Source organism: Hirundo rustica, chromosome 1 (assembly GCF_015227805.2).
Source record: "Hirundo rustica isolate bHirRus1 chromosome 1, bHirRus1.pri.v3, whole genome shotgun sequence".
In the NCBI taxonomy this organism is placed as follows: Eukaryota; Metazoa; Chordata; class Aves; order Passeriformes; family Hirundinidae; genus Hirundo; species Hirundo rustica.
Window position 1 is genome coordinate 146,383,999 of NC_053450.1, and position 17,271 is coordinate 146,401,269.

Here is a 17,271-nt window from a genome sequence, read left to right on the forward strand (position 1 = left end):
CTCACCTTTTATAGAAGACTCTTGGAGCAAAGAAATAGGGGAAAAAAAAAAAAAATAATCTTTTTCCATCTCCTTTCTGCTTAGGGTCTGAACTTGCCAAAGCTTTGTTCTCCAAAGGGACCTCTAGCTGAGGTCTCTCTCTGTCTCATCCCTCCTTTCCCAAACTAAGCACTGAGATGCTCTGTCTATAAAAAGACCTCAAAGCAGTCCGAAAAAGATCTATTGTGGCTGCTTCTGATAGACTCATTTTATGCTCAGCTTAATGGGATCCAGGTCTCCACCCATCTGCTCTTTGTTTTTTTGTCTTCTGACTTTCCATTTTTACCTTTTACATGGTTGGCTTTTAGGCATCTTGTACTGTGGACTTTTGTCTTTCTGATGCCTGGAGCTGAGGGGGGGAAAGAAGGATGAGGAGCTCTTCGGACACAAGTCCAGATTTGGCTTGGTTAAGTGGATTATGGATATTGTTCAGAAGTGGGAAGTTTAAGATTTTCGTGGTTATTAGGATAAAAACTTAGGATACAGGAGTAACTAGCTGTTACCAAATTTTCTTTGCCAGGTACTGGCTGACATCATCAGCTATTTTAGAACTTGCAAGTCTCTTTCATTCTAACCTGCTGAGCACTTTTCTAAGGTTAAATGAGAAATTTCCTTCCAGGCCATATACCACTGAAGGAGACATGACATTCCAGTTGACTTAGTGGGGAAATAAGTTATCTAAATAAAGAAGAGAGACAACCAGAAAGTCACACTCTGAGAATGGATCTGATTTCAGCAGTAATAACATTTTTCATTAAATGGTTTTGGGTTGTTTTTTTTTTTTTTAATATTAAAATGTTTATCAACCACTGTCCATTGAAAATAATTAAGAGATTGTAAATACAGATTTGAGGTTGAGGCGAGGTTATGAGTTATTTTGATATGATTTTGATTTTAGCTGTCAGCTACTTGTGGAATGTGGTTGCTCACTCAGCTCACATGCTTTTGTGTCTGTGCCCTGGCTTTTATGACTTTCTTGTGGGAAATCAATATTTTAGATCCCTCTTGTCATGAATAAATTTGTGTGTGGAATTCCATTTACAAAAGTCTGTCAAAAACAAATAAAAGGTACCAACTACATTTGAAGAATTTATTATTTAAGAAAACGTATTTTTTTCATTATTTTCCCATCCATAAGTTTTGACTAATATTACATATCGGGTCTGATTATGTTCCACGTAAGAGGATATAAGCTTAATCTCTTCCAAAAATAACATTAAACTCTGCAACCATTAACCATTCCTTTTAGAAATAAATGTTAATGAAAAACAAATAAATGCAACCATATATTATACATATTATTTTACAGAGTTCGTTTAGTCGAAAGAGGATCCCCACATAGTTTGCCTCTCATGGAGTCTGGAAAAGTAAGTACAGAAAGAAGATTTAAGCGTAACTTTTATGTTCAATATTTTCAGTAAATATCCATTTCTGTTCATTTTTACACGAATATAGTACTGGGGAAGGTGCTATTAGCTGTGCAGACTGATGTCCTTCCTTTACTGTTGAGGTTACAGCATGATGGCTGATGTAACTGATGCATTGCTGCTCTCTCAGAACCTGTACCTCACTCCTTTATGCAGAAATCAATTCCTTCTTTATGCAAAAAGAAGGTATTTCATCCCCTGCATTGCCATTCTTGAAGCAGCTGACAAATGTGGTGCTGGTGCTGGTAGTTCCATCGATGAAGAGCCCACCTCCAGTGAGAGCTGCTCTGAGATAACCAGGCTGTGCTAGGGGCTACTGATCACCTGCAGAGGGACTGTCCCTGCATGGCTGGGGCATGGCTGTGGGGACAGGCTGGGGACAGAGGGGCAGGCTCTGATGCTGTGGGTGCTCATCTAAAGCTTTCTGTCCATAGCTTTGCACACACTCAAGGTCAGAGGATGCTCCCTTTCCTCTTCTAGGGCTCAACATCCACCTCTGTAGTTGTTGAAGGTCCATTACTGTTGGAGTCCAGGGCATTCCTTTGGTTGCCCTGGAGGGTCAGGGACCTGGGCAGGGGGGTCTGGGACCCCAGCCCGGAGCACAGAGAGACACTGGCTTTGATTTCAGTCCATGGGAAAAACTTCCTGCACTGAGAGAAGGTTTACATGCCACAAGAATGTGAGAAATAGTAGTTTAGCTTATCACAGAATGAGAAAATAATAGTTTTAGGTTCCTAGCATTGAAGTGAATGGGGACAAGATGGAGAATCTGGGGCGTTGTCTCCTTCTCCTTCTCCTTCTTCTTCCCTCACTCCATTGCTGCATTGACGTGGCACAAAGTAGTTAGTAAGGATTGGGTCAAAGTAAAGATGACCTTTTTAGTAATAGTGATAGACATTGGTAAGAAATAGTAAATAAGAAATACGTAGTAATTAGTATAAAAGATAAGGACAGCCCAGCTCGGGGGGAGACGTGAGGAATCCATGCAGCTGCGAACATCTTGTCGGACTCCGAGAAAATTGTAAGATAAGAAACAATAAACGAAGTATGCAACCTTGAAAAATCTAAACCTGAGAACTCCGTCTCTTCCTTCGGCTCAGCTCGGAGCTGCGCAGGGGAGCAAGGACCCTGAAACCACCTCAATGTTGGGGTAAGCCCCCGACACATTACATGAGGTCTTTGGCAGGTCATTGTTCTGGGAGATTGCATGATGCCTCTGGCTTTCTCCTTGTTTCAGGCCAAAGGTTCATTGGGGGTTTTCCTATCCTTCTGTGTATTCTCATAGAGACAGGAGCCATTTGGTCAGACTTTTGTTCTGCAGGTGAACATTTGATTCCTGAGGTTTATTGATGGAACAGCATTCACAAAGAGAAGCAGTTTTGTCACATTTCCCAATTATCTCAGAATTTATCATATCTATGGACTTTTTTTTTTACGATAAGTCTACTTTAACTTTTTAGATTTCTAAGGATTTCTTGTAGTTTGTAATGAAAGTTCTTTGGAGACAAAGCATCAGCATACAATTGCATAAGGTGGTACCTGCTTTCTTACTGCCTCATGTTTTCTTTCAATAGATCCTCCCAGGAGTACGTATCATTATTGCTAATCCAGAAACAAAGGGACCCTTAGGAGATTCTCATCTTGGTGAGGTGAGTCATGAGAACCTGAACTTTGTATGCTCCGAAGTAAATTGCAGATACAAAGCCATTGTTGTGCGTGCTAATGATTTCCTATGATACAGCTTATCAAATGTCCAGTTAAGAAAACAGTGAACTCTGCTGATCTTTATAAAGTGGGGATCATGATATTTGTGTCATTATTAAAACTGTTAGTATATTGTTTCTAAATAGCGATAGCTCAAGTTAAAAAACAAGAAACCCCCTGCTTTTGCTAACTGTATTTTATACTTGGTGCTTCACTAATTCTGATGGAAGCTTACATGAAAATTTTATAGATTAGTCTAATTTCAGCTAGATGGTTTTCTTGTGCAGTTCTCCATAATCATTGTGCTTCATTGCACTGAAGTACTCTCATCAGCTGAGTTGAGCAAGACTATATGTTTTTCGAATTTATTTTATGTTTCTAGAGTAAGAAAAAAAATTATGTTATTTTCAAGCAGTTAAAAATCTAGTTAACAAAATGAAGAACATGTTTGATCATAATTAAAACCACAGTCTAATTTGTGAGTTTCTGTAAGAGTTCATTAATTTGAAATTGCAATAAATTTCCATGATGCTTCAATTTTGGTGGAATGAATCATTCTCTATAGGTGAAGGCCCCTGGCCTCACCCTTTAAAATAATCTGTCTGTCTGGTGTTCATGGAGGATGCTCTGCTGGGGTAAATACACTGAACCAGGAGTGAGGAACTTGGCATTGCTCAGAGCTGCCCTGCAACTTCAACAAAAGTAGATTGGGGTCTCTATGCTAGAACTGGGTCAGTTATGAGTTCAGAAAGAGTGTTAAAAGACATTTTTAGTATTATCTAGCTAATGACTAAAAGCATTTGCATCAAGAATTTTCAATGATGCTTCATTCTCGAAAGCTACTTTAATTAATACCAGTATAATTGCTTTTAACTTAGATATGGGTTCACAGCACTCACAATGCCAGTGGGTATTTTACCATCTATGGAGATGAATCTTTGCAATCAGATCATTTTAACTCAAGACTCAGCTTTGGAGACACACAGACTATTTGGGCAAGAACTGGTTATCTGGGGTTCCTGAGAAGAACAGAACTCACAGATGCAAATGGAGGTAAGAGGTTTCTCATCATCTAGGTCTATGCAAATAATTTGAATTATTTGGAGGGTGACACTACTTCTCTGGCCCTGCGGTACCTAACATGCTCCATCTGTGAAACCGGTAAAACTGCAAAAATACCCTTAGTTAAAATAATAAAAAAATAAATCACAGGGCAAGATTTCCCTGCTGAAATAGTTGCTTTTCCTTTGTTGTATTTCAGGTGCTATAAAACCCCTCCACCAGTGACCTTTTGGCACTCTTAATATAGCCAGTGCTTCAGCATGAAAAATATGAAATGCAGCTGAAATTGCCATCATTTGTTCTGGCAGTTGTGTCCCCAGGAATGCATTGGAAAAAGCCTGGTGGGAGTCTGAGCCCTGTCCCTCCAGCGACCACCTTATCACAGGAGCTGTCCATTCCTCACATTTTCCTGTCTTTAACCCCAGAGGGCTGGTTGCTGAAATGTAACACAAGCAGTAGCCTGCAAGAGAAGCTATTGGGTGTTTGGGTTTCTGTCAGAAAGGTACAGGATTCCCTTACTCGTTTTAAAGAGGTTCCTTGTCTCCTGTACACATGTAAGTGAGCCAGTGCTGCCAGGTACACAAAGCCTGTGCTTGGGAAAATGTTTTTGTCCGTGATTTTTGAGGAGCACAGTGCCATGAGTGGCTGTGACTGAGCTGGCCAGGGGAGGCTGTTGGCCAAGTCAGGTTTCCAGCAACACTGTGAACACCTCCAGGATTGATCCCAGGGCCATTAGGATAGCTGCTATTCAGCCAAAGAAAGAATTCATCAAATCTGAAAACATTTTGGTAATCCCTGATCAGGCCTGCTGCCGTGTCCTTATGTTGGCACCGTCTGAAGAGATTTACTTTGGGTTGCCCAGGCTTTTTTCATTTCATAATGATAGCCCAACCCTGAGAAAATTCAGGATTCTCTGAGGATATTGCAGCTTAAGCAGCCAAATAGCTTAGGTATTCTCCTAGCGAAGAGTTGCTCCATTCTCCTACTTTTATCTCCCAGTGCAGAAAGTTCTCAGCCCTTTATTAAGTAGACTTCATATTGTCATTATAATACCAGCACACAACTATCCAAATCCATGCCAAAGAGCCAGTTATCTGCTTTTAAGTCTGTTAGTGAATATTTCTTTATGACTAGCATGTAATTATTTATTTTCAGCCTATCTTTTTAAAAGCATCATTTCAGCCTCATTTATTTCTTCAGTCAGTAAAAAATATGGGCTATAAAAGTGTTATGCTTAAATTACCTGAATAAACCATTTGCTATCTAGCTATAGCATGATTTTAGTTTATTGATAAACACCTTTGTAATAGATCAAAAACATCTGTGGTGACCATCTCAAAGTAACTGGAAGAACATCAGCCACACTGTTAGGATCAAATCTATTATTTCTCTTTGAAAAAACAGATTGTCTGTTCAGTGTACCCTAAATAAAGGAATGTGTTGTGCATCCACCTGGGAGAAAAACAGGAATTATGCCACTGTATTTGGATAAAGATTTCTGACTTTGACTTTTTCAAATGGGAATAGTATTTCTGCCTTTCTTCTGTTTTTTGCTCTGCTTTGCACTGCAGTAATGGAAAATGCTCATTAGTTCGGGATTCACTTCGGGGTTTCAGAAATTCAAGGATAACTTACATTGTACTTCTTTTACATAATTCTTAATGTGAACATTTCTATAATTTAATGTACTGGAGAATAGAATCTTTCTTTTCTTCTATCCTTTATCACCAGAACGCCATGATGCACTTTATGTGGTGGGTGCATTAGATGAAGCCATGGAATTGCGAGGGATGAGGTACCATCCGATCGATATTGAAACCTCTGTAATTAGAGCACACAAGAGCATCACAGAATGGTAAGGATTACATAACACCAGGGCCCTTATAAAAACATGAAATATATATAATGTCTGGGTTTTTTCCTTGGATATTGCAATTGATCCAGGAAATGGCCTGTCGGGATGGTCACAGGATTTATAACCCAGATGCAAATGTGTCCTTAGGATGAAACTTTTCACAAGCAGATTTAATCAGAAAGGACTGATTTCTGATAAGCTCATTTCTTTCTTTTTTTTTTTTTTTTTTTTTAAGGAGTAAGCAAGCAAACATTTCAAATGAATGAACACACTAATAAATTTTATTAGTGAACACACTGTTATTTTTGAATTGGTTATTAACAAATGAAGCAGTGATCAAATCAAGGTCACAATGGAAATTGAAGCAGTAAATCAATGAGTTAATAATGATGTTGTCTTAATCAATGTATCATCCTCAGATGTACACAGCAGGAAATCATTTCTTGAGACCAACATGAGCACAAATTGCTTTTCATTATTCTTTCATCAGAAGACTCAGTCAGGTAGTTGTTTTGTTTTGATACAACCTCAGCTCAGCTATTCACCTTTCAACCAAAACGAATCTGTCACAATAAGCAGAGCAATTGCATTTTTCTTTTCAATCCTGGCTGCAGAGGTGTGGCCTGGAGCAGGAAGCTTAATAATGAATGAAGCACAGCAGCTGAACTGGTTTCTTTAGTAAAAGACTTTGCTTTATTCTTAAATATCAGTTAAAATGAATATAATTAGTTGCTTGGCTGACTGTAACTGCGGTTTTGCCTTAGTGACTCCTCCCTTGAGCATCATCACTGCTGGTATGGTCTTGTGCCAGACAGGCATTACACAGGGAGCTGGGTTCTGTGCCTTCATATAGATCAGTATGAACCCTTTAAGGATGTCATGAAATTCCCCTTGAAAATGTGTCAGATCAGTACCAGCAGTGGATGGAAAGTTTTCAGATCAAGCTGTTTAACGATTGCTCTATTATAAGATAGCCATAGGTTCATAAATCGCTGTGCTCAGCAGTATCTGTTTGTCAGAGGTTTGTGTCCCCTCAAATTATGAGATCACAGGCAGTGAATAAAGTAGCCATATCACACTGCAGAGATGGTTTTCAGTACCAAAAAAATGCTTAAATTATGTTCCTGCTTTCAAGATTGCTGAGAGCACTTTGAGGATCCTTTTTGTTCTACAACCATGGAAATCCAGAAGTGAGAAAGTGGCAGCAGGAAAAGGGTTGGGGGTAAGCTGAAACAACCAGAGAAAAACACTACTGAATTTCTAAAAGAAGTACACACAGATAATTCTCAGCACCTTAACTTCGCCATAGCTGGGTGATAGTGAACAAGGCACAGAGTGGGAATTCAGGAAACACTCTGTACTGTTGCTACCCTTTGCCCAAAGGCCAATATTTAAGGCTAGTATTTCAGGGTAATTTTTTCCCTCAAAAAGAGAGATTGCTGATGAATTAGATGTGTCTCGGATGTGGTCCCTGCAGAAAAGGGGACATGCAGTTATTCAGAGTGACAACATCTGGTTTGCTCACAGTTCCCAGCCTTTCCCTAACCAATGCTCTGCCAAATAACCGTCATGGAGTTTTCATTCACAGTCCTTGTCCTGACTGTCCTTCTCTCACATATCTTCTTTTCCAGCTTCTCTTAGAGATCCTCCTTTTGTCTTTGTGAAACGCCCCTTGACAAAATAATAGCCAGCTAACTATTTTTTATTTTAATTTATAATTTGTAAATCCCCTTCTGTGGATGTGAACATCTTCGCTTATGAGCCTCTTTTCTTGTTTCGGTTACAATGCCCCGTTAAGGATTTACCTGCATCAATTCCTGTTGCACACAGAAGGTGCTGGGGGTATATGCAGTTGATAGAATGGAAAAACAGCCTCTGAGAAAAGCAGCTCATTTTGTAACACTGGGCACCATTGAGGGACTCAGGGATTTGTTGACTGACATGGGATCCTGCTGGGCAGCTTCTGTCATTGAGGATCAGATCTGAAAGGTCATTTAAAATTATTCTTGTCTCTTAAGAAATTTTAGCACAAAATCAACAGCCTCTGGACCTCCTGTCTCAATACATAACAAGAGAAAGAGTGGCACAGTCTGGTTTTATTGTGGTGCAAACCCACACCGTGCATTTTGAAAGTGTTTCCAATACCACAAAATGTGGTATGTGTTTTAATGTATGTGTTTTAATTAAAGCACATGGTTGACTCATTTAAATGTCAAAGTCTCAAAAGAGGAACAGAACAGAGCTTCATGAAATTTGCTTAGAAACAAATTTTACACAAAGCTACACAAGGTATTAGGAAAAGAAAACAATTAGGAGCTTCTTTCCCTGGAGATGTTTTTACAACTTCCTTGTTTATCCTGTAGCATTTGGTGACATGGAAAGGCCATTCCCAGCTCAGTGCATTGGATGTTTTGCGTCTATTGGGTGTGACTTGATTATTGTGACTCTATTATTTCTTAAGGAAATGTCTGTCTTCCTGGTCCCTAGCTTTTTCAATTTGAGGTTTTTTTATTCATCAGGGCTAGAAAGTTGATGTATGCATAAGGGAGACACACTGGCTAATGTTTCTTCATCTCAACCAGTAAGAACATAAAGAGGAATAGTTCCTTTTACTTCCAGTGATCAGCAGTGAGTTAGAACCATGACATATAAAATGAGTTTTAAATTAAATTGAAGCCTCTTGGGAGTGTCACTGGTTTTAGGACTTAATAGAAGCTCCATGAAAGTTTTGTGAATCGGTTTCCTGAATTCAGACAAACTAATTTATTCTGAGCCATGTTTTAGGGACCTGCTCCTGAATGTTGCTATTAATTGCTTTCTCAAGTAACAAGCTAACAGTAGTTTCCAGGCTTGGTTTCAAATGCTAGCTTACATTTCAATGAACCTCCCCTTTTTTGTTTGTTTGTTTGTTTGTTTGTTAAAATGTATATAATACTACTTTAGATGTTTGTACAGCAATTGATAAAAATTCCAGAACCTCTCCGGAGATGGTCACCTGTGCAGATTGATACTTCATTTTGTTAATATTCAGCATCAATCAAAACTTACTAGAATGTCTGTGAAAACATAATTACAAATGAAAATTCATGTCACAGCAGTACTAAGTCAAAAGGGGCCTTCTCATCCTTGCTTTGGCTGCTCATTAGTTTTCCAGATCAATAATCACATAAAAATTCAATCAAATACTACTTTGGCAGGATCTGAAAATATTTTTTTTTAAGAGTTAAGTACTTTTCTCCTAAAATCCATTCTGTCAAGGATCAACATAGATCACATTTTCATAGCTAATTTTTGGGCAAAGTAAGATATGTTTCCACAGTATGTGGATTTTCAGAGCTGTCTTAAGGGGCTAAAAACAGTGCACTTTGGTCTCAATCAAGCATTGACCTTAGGGTAAGGAGCTCTTTTTGAAGATGGCTTCTGTACATAATATATTCTGACTTTCAGATCTTATGCTCAAGACAGTTCTGGGAAGTTATCCCTTGATTTTATGAGGTAAAGGCGAGTAAAGTACAGGGCTTGATGTATGGATTACATGTGTAGAATATTATTATTTATTCTGTGGAATAAGCTAGAGGAGGAAGTGTCAAATAGAGGTGGGCTGGTGGGAGATGTGGTGGTTGGAGGCCGCTTGGGGGACAGTGATCATGAAATTGTAGAGTTCTCGATATTTGGTGAAATCAGGAGGAACACCAATAAGATCTTACATTGGATTTCCAGAGGGCAGACTTTGGCCTATTTAGGAGACTTTTTCAGACAGTTCCTTGGGAAGCAGCTCTTAAAAAAAAAGGAGTTCAGGAAAGCTGGGCATGCCTCAAAACAGAGATTTTGAGGGTACATGAACAGACTGTCCCTGTGTGCTGAAAGATGAGTCGAGGAGGTAAACGTCCAGCCTGGATGGTCAAGGAGGTTTTGGAGGAACTTAGGAATAAAAAGAGGATGTATCATTTTTGGAAGGAGGGTCAGGTCTCTCAGGAAGTATTTAAGGGGGCTGCTAGAGCATATAGGAAAAAAATTTGGGAGGCCAAAGCTCAGTTTGAACTTAAAATGGCAAAGTCTGTAAAGAATAAAAAATGTTTCTACAAATATATTAACGGTAAAAGGAAAGGTAAGGCCAACCTTTGTTCTCTATTGGATGAGGGAGGGAACTTAGTAACTGCCGATGAGGAGAAGGCAGAAGTGCTTAATGCCTTCTTTGCCTCAGTTTTCAGTGGGAAGACGACTTCAAGACAGCTGTTCGCTTGGGTTGGTTGATGGTGCTAGTGAACAGAATGGTCCCCCCATTATCCAAGAGGAGGCAGTCAGAGAACTGCTGAGATGCTTGGATACTCATAAATCTATGGGCCCAGATGGGATCCATCCCAGGGTGATGAGGGAGCTGGCAGATGAGCTTGCAAAGCCACTCTGCATCATTTACCATCAGTCCTGGCTCACTGGTGAGATTCCAGATGACTGGAAACTGGCCAATGTGACACCCATTCAGAAAAAGGGTGGGAGGGAGGATCCTAGTCCTTATAGACCAGTCAGCCTGACCTCAGTACCTGGCAAGATAATGGAACAATTTATACCGAGTGTCATCACACAGCACTTACAGGATGGCCAGGGTCTCAGGCCCAGCCAGCACAGGTTTAGGAGGGGCAGGTCATGTTTGACCAACCTGATCACCTTTTATGACCAGGTGACCCAGCTGGTGGATGCAGGAAGGGCTGTGGATGTTGTCTATTTGGATTTCAGTAAGGCTTTTGACACTGTCTCCCACAGCATACTCCTAAATGAGCTGGCAGCCTGTGGCCTGGACAAGAGCTCTCTGTGCTGGGTTAGGAACTGGCTGGTTGGCTGGGCCCAGAGAGCGGTGGTGAATGGTGCTGCATCCAGCTGGCAGCCAGTGGTGTCCCTCAGGGGTCTGTGCTGGGGCCGCTTCTGTTCAACATTTTTATTGCTGACATGGAAGAGGGTATTGAATCTTTCATTAGTAAATTAGTAGATGTCACTAAGCTGGGAGCGTGTGTTGATCTGTTGGAAGGTAGGAGGGCTCTGCAGAGAGATCTGGAACGGTTGGATGGATGGGCAGAGTCTAACAAGATGAAGTTTAATAAGTCCAAGTGCCAAGTTCTGCATTTTGGGCACAATAACCCCCTGCAGCATTATAGGCTGGGGAAGGTGTGGCTGGACAGTGCCCAGGAGGAAAGGGACCTGGGAGTGCTGGTGACAGCAGCTGAACATGAGCCAGCAGTGTGCCCAGGTGGCCAAGAGGGCCAATGGCATCCTGGCCTGGATCAGGAATGGTGTGGGCAGCAGGAGCAGGGAGGTCATTCTTCCCCTGTACTCAGCTCTGGTCAGGCCACACCTTGAGTGCTGTGTCCAGTTCTGGGCCCCTCAGTTTAGGAAGGATGTTGAGATGCTTGAGCGTGTCCAGAGGAGGACAACGAGGCTGGTGAGGGGCTGGGAACACAAACCCTGTGAGGAACGACTGAGGGAGCTGGGGTTGTTCAGCCTGGGGAAAAGGAGGCTCAGAGGTGACCTTATCACTCTCTACCGCTCCCTGAAAGGTGGCTGTGGTCAGCTGGGGGTTGGTCTCTTTCTCCAGGCAGCAGCTGACAGAACGAGAGGACACAGTCTCAGGCTGCATCAAGGGAAATATAGGTTGGACATTAGGAGAAAGTTTCTCATGGCAAGAGTAATAAGGTACTGGAACAGTCTGCCTGGGGAGGTGGTGGAGTCACCATCCCTGGATGTGTTTAAAAAAGACTGGATGTGGCACTCGATGCCATGATCTAGTTGAGGTGTTAGGGCATGGGCTGGACTCGAGGATCTTGAAGGTCTCTTCCAACCTAGACATTCTGTGATTCAGTCTTAAGCTCCTGCAAGGAAGAATGAGATTAATCTTTGTGGCTCAGTTGTGTTGACCTCCGCTGACATGCAAGACTAGAGACTCTGGAGATGTGAGGAGGAGGATGGAGGGAAGCTGTAAAACTACTCTGGATGGATGCACGCACCAGACTTTGATACCCTCCCAGCTTCCATATTTGGAAGGATAAATGCATTATCCTTACCCAGAAACGGTCCCAGGTAGCAGAACCCAAAATTTACCTTCTTTGGCTCAAGAGCTTAACCAAAACTTTGGGGTCTTACAAACCTCTTTTAGTGAAGAGAAGGTACTGGGAATTATGGTGTTCCCTTGAGTGTCTCAACTGTTAATCAGTAATGTTAAAACTCCTGTCCCCTTAAATGCAACAGAAATAAAACAGACAAAATAAAACAGATGGAGACACAGCCTTATTTCTGTGGAAACCAATTGGTCCAGAAGAATTGCGGCTTTTTTGTGCTGAGCTCTGACCTGCCTGGTCAGCAGCCAGCCTGTTCCCGAAGGCGCGTAGCCGCGTTTGACGAGCAGGCGCAGGGAGATTGCTCCCTCCCCAGGCACCCCTGCCAGCCTGCACTGTGCCATGTGCCTTCCCAGGGCTCCATATCCCTTCACTGGCAGGAGTTATCCCACAGACCTTTCAGCTCAGACTATGCTCCTGCTGTTCTTCTTGATGCCTCCTTTCTTAATTTCCTTGGTTTTCTGGGCTGCTCTTCAAAAAACCCCAGAGAAGACACCTCCACACACACATCACTCCGTGAACACAGCAGAGCTGTAGCACTTCCCTGGCTTCAGAGGGAACCACATGCTGTCTCACCACCTCCTTCCATGCAAGTTTCTGTAAAGTTCAGCCTAATGCTTAAAATTGCAGCAGTATTAAAGAGAGAGCCCATGGGGCTGTTCTGCCCCTGCCTGCAGCATGTTCTCTCTTGCTGTTTGCACTTTGTCCTGAGCACATGGAAGGAGCCCAAGGAGCTCCCACAAAAGGTAACCAAGGTGCAAGGAAAGGGATAAAAAATGAAATAAGTGAAAAAACCCCCACGACTAATATTATTTTTTTTCTTTTGTTCCAGTGCGGTGTTTACCTGGACAAATTTATTGGTCGTTGTAGTTGAGCTGGATGGATCTGAGCAAGAAGCTTTGGACCTTGTTCCTTTGGTCACCAACGTGGTCCTGGAGGAACACTATCTGATTGTAGGGGTGGTGGTGGTTGTGGACATTGGTGTAATTCCTATCAACTCCCGTGGAGAGAAACAACGTATGCACCTACGAGATGGATTTTTGGCAGACCAGCTAGATCCCATCTATGTGGCCTACAACATGTAGTCTTGTACCTTAAAGCTTCCATGGACTTCACTATAGATGTATAAAATTTTTTTGTGTCCACTAAAAAAGTGTGCAGATAAGATGCTGACACTCATCAGAATGGAACTGTTTCTATTACGACTTTTCAAAGCAGTCACGATTGGCAGGAAATATAATGTGAAATGTTTTCTTTTACCACTAAATTTTAGAAAAGAAGGACTATGGGGTAAGGCCCTTCAGTGTGTTGGAAAAGCCCATTTAAAACTTCTTTTTTTTTTTTTTTTTTTTTTTTTTGCCTATTGGACAATACTGCTTTTTGAGTAAATGTGGCTTTGTATTTTACATTAAGTAAGCTGAAGTAGATTTTTTTTTTATTCTGCCCTCCAAATGGATTCTTTTAAAACAATTTGCATACTAATACAAATAGTTGTTTCCTTCATTTGTTTTAATATGTCATAAGAAGCTGATGAATACAGATCCATTACTAACTTAAGCCATTTTAGATCCCACATCTTAGGAAAATATGTAGTGGTACGAGGAGAAAACCCAAAGTAGCACCTTTCAATTAGAAATCTTGCAGCTTTCTGTCAGAGATGCTGAAAGCCCAGAGGCCAAAGAGCCTTTGCTGTTAGCGTTAGAATGGAAGAAATTTATAAATAAGGTGTATTTCGGCAATGAGCTTGCAAATATCTTTGTACTAAACTAAAAAGATAAAATAAGTTAACTACTTCTTCTGTAATTATGTAAAAAACGTTTAATTTATTTTGATCTCTTTAGAAGTATAAAAGAGAAGAAACATTCAAGAATATTAAACTCTTGAAATGTTTGCTAATATAAAAACAAAGTGTTGTATTATCTTGAGTGGATAGTATCACATCAAATATATATATATGAAATATAAATTCACTAATGACAAAAGATTTTAAAGATTAAAATGCAGTACTTGTCACTTGCATGGTGTCTCCCACTGTAGATAATCAAATGTTACTCACAAATTTTTTGGAAAAAGAAAAAAAGCAATCCTGGATTGCTAAGTATCCCTGTCAAAAAGAATCCTCTAGATACCAGCAAGTGAAATTATTGCTGCCTTTAAGGCAGTGAATGAATTTAAGACTAAAAATGCACTACAATAATTTTCTTTTCTTTGCCATGGAGGCAACAATAAATATTCGTGCTGGCATGTGCATACACTTGTTAGACTTAGAAAAGGCAGGTTGAGGAATAGCACTGTTGTCTAGCTGCAGAACTTTGTTGCACAATTTTTTTCATTGTTTTAGTTGGTGTTTTTACTGCTATAAGGAAAAACTTCGGGGTTTTTTGCACAGAGTTATCAATTTGCCTCTCAGCTAGGACACATAGCTCGGTGGCCAACGCTTCCAGTTTACATTTACAGGAAACGATTGTTTCAATGGTCTTTAATTTATTCCTTAACGGAGAGGAGCGTACAGTCACTACCACCCTTTGGCACGGATCGTGCATCTGCTAACTAGTCCCTAAACACATTAAAACATCAGAGGAACCCATCTGCCTGGTTAAGGAACGGAAGAGTCCCGTGGCCTCCAGCCCGAGGCCATCGCGGGAGAAGAGTAGAAAAACATGCATCACAGCTGCCTTCATTTTACTACCTTTGGAGAAAAGAGGGGTTTGATTCCCCAGTTCTGTTGTCTTCCCTGCCCCCCATGCCCCCTTTTTTAAAACCTTTCCCCTCCTTCATGTGATTGTAACTGAATTGACCTGTTTGTGATCAAGAGTGGGATTTACCAGCTGCAGTCCAAGAATGCTTTTCTTATTTGTCCCAAATGACGTTCATGTGCTGGCTCTCATTACCGGATATGCATGACTAAGATTGTTGCAGGGCAAATGTTATCATGTTTATATCACGTATAAGGGAGTCTCAATGCTGGGTGTTAAAAATCTTTTTAAAAGGTAGGGACGTTTTAGTCTGCATGTACAGTACAGAGCATCTCGCCACGTCAGACGCATTTTCTTTCAGGCCATCTTTTCCACCCTCACTGTCCTGTGAATAGCCCTATTCATGCTCTGCAGACCAATCCCATACTTTGTCAAATTCATTTTCTGCTCCCGAAAAAGAATAAAATCTGTTCTTAATGGCAAGTTGTTGTAAGGTTTCGGACAAGATGTTGATTGATTACAAACATAATTGCAGTGTGTGAACTAACTTGTGAAGTCCTGCTATTGCTGATCTCAGTACTGCAAAACAAATCTCGCTGTCGTTCAAAGCATTACTTTAACCTTCACGAAGTCAACTTTGCATTTGTAGAGAATAAAAGAACTGCAATGCAGTTGTGAAACGCAGTTAATAACAGCTCTCTTCTGCAACCTGTCATCTGTGGTTGTTAAATCCTGAGTTAAGAGAAATGATAAACTGAGTTTCTGGTTTTGTTGTGCAAGCAAAAGGAAGAAAACATTTAAGCACCATCAGACTGAGCAATAAAGAAGGATTGTTCTGTATTAGAAACTGTACTGTAGATAAACCATTCATGAGAATGTATAAAATGTTTGTCTTGTGACCTTGTGCTTTTGGAGTCAGACAAAACCATGTAATCAACTCGATGCACATGCACAAAAAGAGAGGGTACACAATGAACATAAACACAAAACTAATCAAACAGGAGCAGATTCCTCATGGTGCTTGTTTATTATATATATTTAATCCTGCTTGACACTTTACCCAAGGGAAGACTGTCCCTTTTATCAGTTGAATGTTAGCAGCGTTATTTCATAGAGTGTGGTGACTGGTTAGAGAAATTCATGTAACTCAGCCAATCACAGATTCAAACAAAAAATTTTTATGTGCAAAGGACAGCAACCTTCTTGTATGTTAAACCACCAGTACGCTTTGTACATCTGTGATAACGCCTGTTTTATATTCAAATGAACAAATAAAAGCTTTTATTTTTGTTGCTCTGAAAATATCGGTTTCTTAATTAGTCATCTAAAATAGAGCTTCCGAGAGCTGCGGATGCTCGGTGGAGGAACATGGAGAGCTATACTGTAATTTTATTTTGTTTACCTCTCTTGTTGCATAATTTATTAGTACAAATCATTATACTTTTAACAATGTTTAAATACTGGTGTGGGCATTTATTGCTGAAAGACTTTCATATGGCAACAAATGTTTTTTGTGAAATGTTTTTTTAATTCTTTTTAATATATTCAAATATACTGTTCACATTTTTGCTGAAAGTGTAAAGATTATTGTAAGCTTGGTAACATTTTGTGAGAAGCAATAACAAGCATTAGTACTGTAAAACTCCTCAGATTTGTCACTTATCACTTTTGTTGCAAGGTCTTGCTACTGACACGCTGCTAATCAGTCACCTAAGGAAGTTACTGATCCAGGTTTTACAGCTCTGGTGGAGCATTTGCCAGTGGAAGTTTATGGGTTACAGCTTGGTCACTCACACGTGGGACTAAAGCCTCCCATTCTGTTCAGTAACCTTGGGCAGCCAGATGATCGCTCTTGGAAGTGTGATCTGCCCGTTTCCATTGGCTTTTTCCAAAAAGACCTTGATTTCAGAGCTGGCTCCCAGCTGCTGAGTAGCAGCATTCCCAGGGAAGAGGTTTGGCCCCAGCTCTCATTTTCCAAATGTGATTTCGAAGGGTGAAATTCTCAGTCCTTGGGTCTTTGGAGTCCTGTCTGAGAAACCCAAGATATAAAATCCCATCTCTCATGGCTCAGATTTCAGGTTGCTTATCTGCACAAGAGGTAGTGCAGTTTTGTGGACCCACAATTACCCTGAGCAGAGAGAGAGAGATCCAAAAATTGTGGGAAGGAGAAAGCAAGTTAGAGATGGCAGAAGAGGATGGCAGAACAGCAAGAAGTCCCTGATTCAATTTTACAAATCATTTCATTAAAGCAAAAAAAGGGGATTGATTTTTATGTTAAAAGGATAAAATATTTCAATTCCACATTTTAAAAACAATTTTGGCAAAAGGTGGCTATAATGCTGTAAAGCTGGTGGGAAATCTCAACAAAAAAAACATTGCAGGGT

The 17,271-nt window shown here is 40.6% G+C and overlaps 1 protein-coding gene across 5 annotated transcripts in view; it reads left to right on the forward strand.

Annotated features, from left to right (window-relative positions):
- Window positions 1–16,189, forward strand: part of DIP2C (disco interacting protein 2 homolog C) — a 311,580-nt gene extending 295,391 nt beyond the window's left edge. For all 5 annotated transcript variants that reach the window (XM_040085482.2, XM_040085492.2, XM_040085501.2 and 2 more), the window contains 5 exons: window positions 1,349–1,406; window positions 3,041–3,115; window positions 4,049–4,223; window positions 5,964–6,087; window positions 13,024–16,189. In XM_040085482.2, the coding sequence (XP_039941416.1) occupies window positions 1,349–1,406; window positions 3,041–3,115; window positions 4,049–4,223; window positions 5,964–6,087; window positions 13,024–13,276 (685 nt within the window). In that variant the 3' untranslated portion in view covers window positions 13,277–16,189. The remainder of the gene's footprint in view (window positions 1–1,348; window positions 1,407–3,040; window positions 3,116–4,048; window positions 4,224–5,963; window positions 6,088–13,023) is intronic.
- Window positions 16,190–17,271: the final 1,082 nt, after the last annotated feature.